General features: G+C 43.7%; 1 protein-coding gene across 10 annotated transcripts; it reads left to right on the forward strand.

Annotated features, from left to right (window-relative positions):
• Positions 1 to 1,622: 1,622 nt before the first annotated feature.
• Positions 1,623 to 9,711, forward strand: tj (Maf family bZIP transcription factor traffic jam). 10 transcript variants are annotated; one of them, XM_085663312.1, is made up of 6 exons: positions 1,623 to 1,915; positions 3,816 to 4,417; positions 5,050 to 5,602; positions 5,807 to 6,198; positions 6,645 to 7,203; positions 8,148 to 9,708. In XM_085663312.1, exons 2-5 carry the CDS (start codon positions 4,334 to 4,336, stop codon positions 7,134 to 7,136), a joined length of 1,521 nt encoding a protein of 506 aa, XP_085519438.1. In that variant the 5' UTR covers positions 1,623 to 1,915; positions 3,816 to 4,333; the 3' UTR covers positions 7,137 to 7,203; positions 8,148 to 9,708. The 10 variants fall into 10 exon arrangements, with proteins under 10 accessions (XP_085519438.1, XP_035727472.2, XP_035727463.2 ...); XM_085663314.1 differs by lacking the exon at positions 1,623 to 1,915 and adding an exon at positions 1,954 to 3,634; XM_035871579.2 differs by lacking the exon at positions 3,816 to 4,417.
• Positions 9,712 to 10,734: the final 1,023 nt, after the last annotated feature.

The following is a 10,734-nucleotide window of genomic DNA, read 5'->3' on the forward strand; positions in this document are numbered from 1 at the left end:
CCAGACAAATGACTCGAGGATTATCCTTCGAATGTTCTCTTTCTCTCTCTCTCTCTCTCTGTGTGTGTGTGCGCGCGCGCTCGCGTGTGTGTTTCCTTCGTCTTCCTTCCAGCATCTCTCTCTTTCTCTTTATATTTTATAGTCCTCTCCTTCTCTCTTTCTCGTCTCATCCGTTCATGAATGGAACGAGGGTGTAGCGTTTCCTTCGAAATATCGGCCGTGGCCACTCGATCACCCGCAACAGTTTGCGCATAGACCTTCGAGATCGTATCCGAGGCATTATCTCGATCCATCTTCGAGTCTCGAAGGAAGACCAAAGTGATGCACGATCGACTAACGGTATAAACGTTCGACTTCCGACAAGGAGCACAAACCTTCCAAGACAAAGCACTCTTTTATCACGAATAAATGACGAAAGATTCGGAAGCAGATTTAAATGGATATTACTGGAACTTGTCGTTAGTCCAACGACGACTACATCTAATCTCTAGCAGTCTATTTAATGAATTTTCGTAGCTGATCGATCCACGAGTTTTCTACTTGTCATCAGTAATCGCTATATTCTTCGCTCGACGGACGAAACGCTATCGACGCTATCGAAACAAAGAGAAATAATAATTTATTCATTGGATAAACATGAAATATCATTTATAGTCTCTCTCTCTCTCTTACATATAAATTATATATTATTTTACGATAGATCATATCGAACGTTCTTAAATCGAAGAATTTCTCTTATATCATATCGCTGCAATAATTTGTATCGCATCGTCGTCGATGGCGTCGTCTCTCGGAACAGAGAGAGAGAGAGAGAGAGAGAGAGAGAGAGAGAGAGAGAGAGAGGGAGAGAGAGAGAGAGAGAGAGAGAGAGAGAGAGAGAGTTGTGGGTGTTAGGTGAGTATAGGTGGGTTCATCGGTAGGTTGGCTCGCTGGCTGACTGCTTGGTATCGATGTGCAGCCTGGCAAGCCGGCTATGCTGGCTCAGCACTCTCCCTCGTTCCTCCTCTCCTACCCTCCTCATCCTCATTCCCCTCCTCCTTCTCCACCTCCTTCTCCTGCTCCTCATCCTCCGGTTTCTCTCTCGTGCAGGTTTACTCTCTTGGTCCTAGGACAGCCTCGGTCTCGACATCATCCCAAAACTCGTCCATAAACTTAACCTTCTTAGAGCCTACGAGGATGACTTAATTTTTACGACGAAAGAGCAATGATCAAGAGTGTAAAGAAAATAAAGTAAATGACGTCGTAAGAATGAAATTAAAAAGTAATCAATTATCGGGTCATTTTTTTGGGTCAACTTTTACGAATCGTTCTGACGAGAGGGAGAGAGGGAGAGAGTATCGGCTTTAATTCGATTTTTCAAGTCCATCCGAGTGAGACTCATCCCAACCCTTGATATCTAGAGGGGCTAATGTGAAATAAGCTCGTGTAATTTTCTGATCAGTCCTACGAAATCTTGAATAAACGATGAATAAACGAGACCGAGATTGGCATTGGAGTTAAGACGAAAAAAAAAAAGAACAATTCGTCGGATTTCGACGAGCGAAACTTCTTCTTTTCTTCGTCCTTCTTCTCTTTGCCTTTCGAATGCAATTGCCGTCGTAAATCTCGCGGTAAAGTTTGTTGTGCGGCAAACGGGCAGACGTTTCTCTCCCGAACGATACGATAGATCGGTCTCTTGACCTCGCGGTATAAAGATTTAATAGCATCGCGAAGTCAAGCGAACTTATTCGCCTTTTGACGAAGATCGATCTCGCCCGACGACGTAGATATCGAGCAAACGTTATTCGGCTTGCATCTTCCGATTCGATTGTCCTTTCCTCGTTCTCGTTTGTGGGCTCATTTTCTACACGGACCTAATGTCTACGCTTTGTTAGGATTACTACAAATTATTTCTATCCATCGACAGAGGTTATAGGTAGGTATATATTTATTTCTTCATCGAATAATTCATTCATATTTTAGCCGAGATCGATGCCTTAGCCGAAACGCCGTCGTTCAAATGCCGAATCTCATCGAAATTGCATCTTGCCAATTTTTTTTTTTCCTTATTACCGAATACGCATAAATCGATCGTCGATCAAATTTTTTTGACTAATCAGTATAATCGTACCCAATTCAAAATAAATAAGCATCGAGTTTATCGGTTTTAAAGTTGAATCTCGAGCTTGGTATCGTTGGTAAATTTCGCTACCGCGTCGAGAAATCGTACGCGACGGTACTCGTACGCGAGGGAAAAGAGGAGCAAGAGGACGAGGAGAAGAGGGTCGAAGGATGTCGGAGATGCAGCGTCGACAAATTCCTCGCTCAAACAAAATGGCCAATCCTATCGGCGTTGTTCCTTCTATTTCGGCCCTCGCCGACATTCGCTCCGTCTAGACCAACAAAATTCTCTCCGATCTCTCGTTACCTTCTTTTCTCGTCGGATTAAAGCCTTGGATAGGACCTTAAAGATTCGACCCTTGAAAAAATAGTAAAGCGAATAATTTTAGATGCATCTTCGATTTGATTAGACGCTCCTAAAGGATTAGAGACGAAATGGCCAAGATCTTTGGTATCGTCTCGTAAGAACGGGAGAGAGAGAGAGAGAGAGAGAGAGAGAGGAGGAGAAACGAGGCTTTGAGAGAGAGGTAGGTGCGACAGCGAATAAGGAAAATTTGATATTCATGAAGTATTTTAAAGTCGTGGCATCTCGGAAATGGGTACGAAGAAGGGCTAAAGGTTAAGATCCTTGGACGTCTGCGGAAAGCTATTTAGATACGAGGTCGCGATTTCCTCTTTTCCCTTGTCCTCGCGAATCACCGTCTCTTCATAAACGCTTCGTGATCCTCGAGCTTTTACCTCGTTCGCGCGAGAATACGCGCGCTCCAATTTTATCTTTCGTTCCTTACGTGAAATGCAAAAAAAGACAGACAAAGAGAGAGAGAGAGAGAGAGAGAGAGAGAAACTATTACGACTTTCATCGAGCGAGTCGATCGAGATAAGTAGATATATTGAAACGATGTTACGGGTAACCTACCGAGGTTACTATACATTTGTACTCACCTTACAATTTGCCTTAATTTGCAATTCCGAATTTGAAGTTTTGCATGCAAAAGTTGAAAAGTTTTCATTTGAATAATTCGCTCGAAAGTAAGCATACGGGAATAAAAGTATTCACCGTTTAAAAAATTAAAAGAACTGAAAGAGCAAGAAAGTTGAAATGATGCATCATGCAACTGAGACTTTTTGATTAAAGTTAATATTTCTAGAGACGTCGAAGTGGTTCCAGTTAGGTAGGCCACCCTGTATATAATATAGGAGTTTTTGGAAAAGAGGAACGTTCCCAAAGAAGCAAAGAAAATAAAGAAGAAACGGGAAAAGAAGAGTAAAGAAGAGAAGAAGTGGTTGGAAATGGAAGGAGTCGGAGATAAGGGGCGTGAGCAAATGGCGGCAACCGAACGAATCCCAACTCGCGTGCATCGTTTGGGGTGGTCCCAAGGAGCACGCCCACCCTACTTGGTGACGTCACCAAGTGACATGCGCGCCAATGTCATGTCACCCCCGTCAAGTTCGGCGCGTCGCGCTGCGCTCGAGCGTATCGGCCACCACTCAGATAACGGAGACACCGACGACGACGCATCTCTCTGCTCTGCCGGTGCGCATCCCTCTCTTTTTTTTTCTCTTAATGTCTATTTCTCTCTCTCTCTCCCCCTCTCTCTCTCTCTCTCTCTCATCTTCACTCAGCTCTCTTTCTCTCTCTCTCTCTCTCTCTCTCTCTCTCTCTCTCTTTGTCCATTTCTCCGTTTCGCGTTTTAATATCGAAATATTTCTCGAAGTGAAAACGACGCTCGGTTCTCTGTGTATTTCGGCGAGCAAAAGTCTTGCTTGAAAGACTGAGGAAAAGGATTATTATTTGGCGGGAAAGAGGAAACGTCGAGTGGCATCAAAGTGCGAGGAAAAGTGTCAAGTGTCGAGGACGACGACGACGACGACGACGACGACGACGACGACGACGACGACGACGACGACGACGACGACGACGACGACGACGACGACGACGACAAAAATCGTTTTGTTCGTCGATCGAAGGAACAACCTTTATAAGAATCCTTAGAAAGTGTCCGTGTCACGTGGATCTACTGCGGCTTTTTCCTTTTTTCCTTCTTGTTTTTCTTTTTTTTTGCTCGAGGACTGCAAAAGAAAAGTGATCACGACGACGTTAGAAACAGCGACGAATTGTCAAGAAGGTGCCGGAGGAGTAGCCGTTGTAACCGAGGAGACGCTCACGTATGCAGCTGCAACGGACGCGGTAGAGAAGGTGGAGGCGCAGGAGGTGGAGGTCGACGAGGTTAAGATGGAAGCCGAGGACCATTTAGCTAGGGAATACGTCCAGGAGTTTGTCCTCGATCATCTCGATCCCGCCGACGTCAAGCGAGAGGTGCTTCTCGTTTTCTCTTCTTTGATCTTTTCCTCTTCCGTTTTCCTTTTTTCCTCCCTCCCTCCCAATTGTCCTCTCCCAAAACCCTTAAAACCTCTTCCGAGGGATATTTCAAAAGGGGATGATGTGTTTGCCGCAAAATAGAAAGGAATATTTTAAAACGGACGAAAGTGGAACGAAAGTCGAGGGAATACTATGTGTATTTGCCGGCAAACGCACGTGCTCTCTTCTCGCGAAACGTTAAAGAATGAATCTTAAAGTTGATTATATAAAAGGAATTATCGATGACGTTGCAGCGTGTCGAGTATTACGTTTGCATATCCTTATCTCTCTGTGTACCATTCATAAAAGTTGAAGTTCATTAGTGAAGTTCAAGAGATAATAAGTTCGCTCGATTGCAGCGTATAAAGTCACAAAAACTTTCAACGATTTTCTTTCTTTCTTTCAACGTTATTATCGATCGTGAGATCGTGAGATTTCCCCTTGGTAGTGATTATCGTACGCGTTGTAACACAGCGTAAAGAAATTTATTTCGAGTTTTGTGATAACGCCGTACACATACTTATGTACTATTAATTTATTTAGACAAAAAGCGTTTACAGCTCGCGACGTCGTATTTATTATTGTTTCAGGTACGAATGGGTTCGCCGAACGTGATGGTGAACGGAAGCGTGGTGCAAATTCCAGGACAAGTACATGGAGGTCAGGGCCTGACTCTGGCACCATTGACACCACCTGCCCACGAATTAGAGCAGCCGCATCCGTTGTACGGGCAACCTCATCATATACAGGTGCAACACGGGGTGCTGGTAAAGGCACCACCCGGTGGTGCTCCACATTTGACGACCCTTTCGCATCCAGGCACACCACCGGACACGCCGCCGGTCTCTGCCTCTCCACCCCCGTTGCAGCTGCATCGCGCCGAGCGAGACCCTCGCGAACGCAGCGGACTCCTATTGCATCTGCAACAACCTGGATCCATATTACAAGATGACATGCAAGTTGGACCCGGTATCGGAATGGGCTGGCTCACCCAATCCCTCAGACAAGAACCGTTGGATCTTAGACCTCACTGTCCTCAGGAACAAGGCCAGGAGCCTCATCACGAAGCTTGGCCCTCGTCTACCGCGAGCCATCATCACTTTCAGGAGCATCAACACTTGCCGAGACATACCAGGCATCCCGGTAATGTCCTCCGATAACCTTCCCCTTATCTCATCTCATATATCATGATCTATGATCACTTGGATCGATAATCGTACAAACTTATAAATCCCTTTATAAATCTGATTTCATTATAAACGACATAAATATCTCTGGGTTGGGATTAATGTAATATAATATATAGAGATTCGAATCGGATAGAGATCACGGACGTTATTATATCAGGTAACGGCGATTGGATAAAAGAGTTTAACGACAAGAGAGGCTCGTTATCGCCCACAGGTGGGTACATCACAATGTCCAGTCACATCGAGTACTATGGCGGTCCAGGTTCAGGCGGCGGGATGCTTCCCGCGGGCGGGGGTGTGATGCAGAGCATGGAGGATAGCATGCAAGGGATGCCCATGCAACCGGGTAGACCGTTGAGCGTTTGCTCGGTCAGTTCTTGTGGAGCCAGTGGTCCAAGTCCTGCTCACAGAACTGCCAATGGACTTTACTCGAGCTGCGGACCGGCTAATTCGCAGGAGGAGCTCATGAACGACGAGCTCCTCATGTCGCTCTCCGTACGCGAATTGAACAAACGCCTCCATGGTTGCCCGCGGGAAGAGGTGAGTCAGGTCTCTCATTTTTTCAAACGATCACAAGATCGACTCGAATTAGCCTCGAATCTCAATCGATCCTTTTTCAAATTCTTTACAAAAAAAAAAAGAAAGTCGATCGATTCGTTTAACTTCCTAGCCGTTACATTTTCTAAGATCGATCGGGATTTAACTTGGTCGAACTTTATTGAACGATCGATTATGACTACCTTGAGAACCGGACAACAACTTTTAAATTCGTTCAAATAGCAAATCCTGTGACAAATATTGATTTGATTTAAACCAGCGAAAGGACCTGATCGTCGTGATTTTTTCGTCCCTTCCGCATAGAGTATAATGGAAAGTCAATGGTTCTCGAGGTGGTGGCTTCTCGAGTAATTATTGCGCGAGTGGCAAGGGAGAAGTTTAGATAAGCTAAAAGCGGACGAACGAAAACGTTATAAGCGATCGATCCTCTTGCGAAGGTCGTCCGTTTGAAGCAAAAACGTCGGACTTTGAAGAATCGGGGATACGCGCAAAACTGTCGCAGCAAACGACTACAGCAACGTCACGATCTCGAGACTACCAATAGTAATCTGCAAAATGAGCTTCAACGAATGAAGGTCGAATTGGCTCGGACCCAACAGGAACGGGATCTCTACAAGCAACGCTGTGAAATATTGAGGGCTCGTCAGACTCATAGTCATCACAGTCATAGTCACAATCATCATCAACAACAACAACAACAAGCCCCCCAGCCGACGCAGCAACAGCAGCCGCAGCAAGCTCAGCAACAGCATCCTCAGCAACAACAGCAGCCACCGCCACCGCAACAGCAACAACAGGCGCAGCAACATCAACAACAACAACAACAACAACAGCAGCAGCAGCAGCAGCAGCAGCAACAACAACAACAACAACAACAACAACAACAACAGCAACAACCGGCACCAGCGAGCCCGGAGGTCTATCTATGACATCGACAGCGCCGAGGAGGCGCTTGCTGGACCTGAACGATTATCTCGATATCGAATCCTTGAGCCGGTGAGTCGATCAGAAACCTTTCGTTTTCCTTTCGTTTGGGAAGAGCAAATGGTCCGATTAAAAATTAGCAATCTCGTAGATATTTCGTAGCGTAGTAAAACGTTACGCGACGTTGCGGGAAAATTCTGCGGTCAGGCGTTATCAACGGTATAAAAATTCATTAAACAGGGTATCAAGAGGCGCGCGAGATAGCATCGTCGACCGGGGACCCGTTTAAAAGCGTTTACGCGCGGCACGCGGAAAGATGTGCGACGAGATAAGAGACGCACGACGGTCGACGTTTTAACGCCTTCGTAAAAATTATTACATCGTTGTTCCGCGAGCTTTACAGGTTTATCATCGTGGCCGTTGAGGCCGCATCATCCGCTCGGAGTATGGTCAAACACTACGGTCAGGTTACTCCGTCGGAAAAGTAACGAGATCGAGGCTACCATAAACGTTGCATTCTTCCCTATTTTTCCCTAGTCTGTGGCGATCCAGATGACACCCTTTATCATCCTTCATAGGATAATTTCGGAATAATTTTCATTAAGATTTGATGCGCGTATTTCCAGGAGGGAGGGGGGATGGTGGAAAGAAAGAAAGAGAGAAAAAAGAAACGTCGCGGTTACGCGCTTTAACGATATTACGGCCGAGGTCGATTTGGGGTCAGCATTTAAATAAGATTAAGCTCGCGCCAAGCAGCTTTTCCGGATCGGATCAACATTGTAATCCCTCGTCCCGCTTCTCACGGGCCAGGATATCTTCCATTAGAAATTTACGTTTGGAGGATGTGCGATACGTCGTGTGGTGTTAACAATTTTCTTAAAAGTCGATTAAAAAATCAACCAATCCAAAAAGTTCACCGGCCGAAATTTTGGTCTCCTTTCTTTTATCCTACTTTTTTCTTCTTTTTTCCTTTCTTTTTCATCACTTGTGGTTTCTCGATAATTCTCTTTTTACAGCTTCTCGAGAACGATCGTGGATCGAGAAATGGGATCGAAGATGGAAGGAAGGAAGGAAGGAAGGAAGGAAGGAAGGAAGGAAGGAAGGAAGGAAGGAAGGTGCGAGCGATATCCTCGGAGAGATGGCGTTATCTCGACAACGCGCCTAATTCCGAAAAACGATAGATGCTAAAATGCTCTATGCGTGCGTGTATACAAATTATAAAGAAGGTTTATACGAGGATAGATGTGGCTTTCGGTTTCTTTCATTTTTCTTTATCACGACACCTCCTCGTTCCTCCGTTCGCGTTCGAACCTACACAATCTGCATAGAATTATGTTCGGTGAAAGCCAAGAGATACAAGGTATAAAGTCAAGCATGTTTTGCGTAGGAGGAATGGAGGAGGAAAGGAAGAAGAGAGGTTACTTATAATTAAGTTAAGGAAAATGTAGAATTAAGGTACACAACAGGAATTCGAATACACAGAATCTTTGTTCTTTTCTTCTTTTTAAGTTACTTTTTAAGAAACGCCGACGACTGTCGCTCGGGCTTACCTGTGTATATTATATATACTTGCAATTCATCTTACATCGTTTATGTAATATACGATCGCGTAGCTCTGAAGAATAGCCTATTTATCGTCGCGCGAGGCTCATCGGTCGACAGTATTTTTCAAGATTATCCGCGAGCGAAGAACTCGCGCTCTCTTCTAACGTCAATTTTACTACTACAATTAGGGCATTCACGGAAGTTTTCTCCTTTCCTCTATCTCATTCTATCCGTTATCCATTATCGTTTTCCTACGCGAGATTGACATTATCTCTCTCTCTCCCCCTTTTTTTACTTCTTTTTATTTCTTTTAACTCTATTTCACCTATGGTCTAGATCGATTTGTCTCTTCCGTGAGTCGAATAGGACAAAGAGAAACTTTGATCGTTAATATATATTATCGCGTAATTAGATCTCCCACGCAAAGGACCGAAAAAGAGGCATACATCGTTTCAATGTGATCATGGCACAAAAAGTAATCGGTATACGGTAATACCTGTACGGTATTTCTCCACGACTTGGCTTCTTCGACGAAGGAAGAACGGAAAAGTAAAGAAGAAGAGAAAGAGGAGGATGAACTGATTGAAGAAGGATCTTCATCTCTATCGATACTTACAAATTCGATAGAACTTAACGAAGAAGTCGAGTGATTAACATGCGTTAGACGATGGCGTAACTTTGACTTTTGAGGAGAACGACGATCCTTCTTTTACGTAGGAAGGATATAAGAAGGTAAGAGAAACCAGGGAAAAGTTTTATTCGACGAAATTAATGAGGAAAATAAGAACGAGTCGGTGCCAATGGTCCTATTGGTCTATTTAACGAGAACGTTTACCTACGCGCGCAAAGCTACGCCACCGATCCTAATTAGAAAAGAATATTATGCATATAAAAAAGTATATATATATATATATATATATATATATATATATACATAAATATATTATTGTTTTCTCGTACGGACGACGCTCGGTCCGTACCACCACGGGCCGAGACTTGTCCGATTCGATTTAAGAATGTTTTAATTCCCGTTGCATCGTCTCTCGTGTGTACATAAAAGTAATTATTATACTTCTTATTATAAATAAACGTCGACAAAAAATCCGACAGTTTCAGACAGTCGACGGAGTCGTATTATTTCGAAATATCCAAAACCATTTCCCTTGGCCGAGCTAACTCCTATCGATAGATATATTATCTGCTAATATTAAGTTAATACGATTGATTATTAGAGTTTAAAGATATACAAGAAAGAATTTGTTCTAAGGAGAGGAGAGGAGAGGAGAGGAGAGGAGAGGAAAAGTAAAAAAGAAAAGAAAAATCGAGGACTCGCTTCAGCCGAGCGATTCGCATTTCGTATGAAAATCGTGGATTCAGCGTTTCGTTTGAGTCAACGCTACCGAGAGAAGGGAAAAGCCCTCTTTGCGCTTATCGCGTGTTCTTCTGTGTAACAATATTCTTCCAGCCAACAAATTTCCTTCTCCTCCTCTTCTTTCTCCATTTGCGATGTCCCTTCGCGGTCACAATTTCGCGCATTCTACCTACTCGGATTTCAAGTAGCGAAACCAATATCTTGCTTACGTCGTGGTAATTAAATCCTACTGCTACGTGTCACGCACCGAGTTAATCTTTATTTAAAGAATTCCGGGTAGGCTCTCCTTGATTATCTTTCTTAATCGTTTATATCGAAATCTCTCTTTTTCTCGTTAAGAAACTTTTTTTTCTTTCCTTTTTTTCTTTTTTCTTTGCAATATTTTTGCCGATAAAGTCCTTTGACATTCATTCATTCTCCTTAATTTAATTTTACAATCGAGAACAAATTGTGAAATATTACAGATAGTTTCTTTTCGAGCGATATCAGAAATACGTACACGGCTATGTAATTAAATACTTATTAGTAGTGATGCGGAATCAAGGCTTATTAAGGAAAGAATAGGAAATAAACAAAGAGGAGGGGGGGGGGAGAGGAAGAAACAGAAAGAAAGAAATAGAAAATGGACAGAATGGAGTAACTTTAGCGTTCTCGCGCTTCCCTCGCTTTATTTGCAACGCCATTTC

This window comes from Vespa mandarinia, chromosome 21, assembly GCF_050613455.1.
Source record: "Vespa mandarinia isolate Hongniang chromosome 21, ASM5061345v1, whole genome shotgun sequence".
In the NCBI taxonomy this organism is placed as follows: Eukaryota; Metazoa; Arthropoda; class Insecta; order Hymenoptera; family Vespidae; genus Vespa; species Vespa mandarinia.

Coding starts and splice junctions, on each gene's coding strand:
- tj (XM_035871570.2), top strand. CDS start 3,527: ATGTCATGTCACCCCCGTCAAGTTCGGCGCGTCGCGCTGCGCTCGAGC. Junction 3,635..5,049: donor CGCATCTCTCTGCTCTGCCG/GTGCGCATCCCT, acceptor TTATTGTTTCAG/GTACGAATGGGTTCGCCGAA. Junction 6,199..6,644: donor CGCGGGAAGAGGTGAGTCAG/GTCTCTCATTTT, acceptor CCTCTTGCGAAG/GTCGTCCGTTTGAAGCAAAA.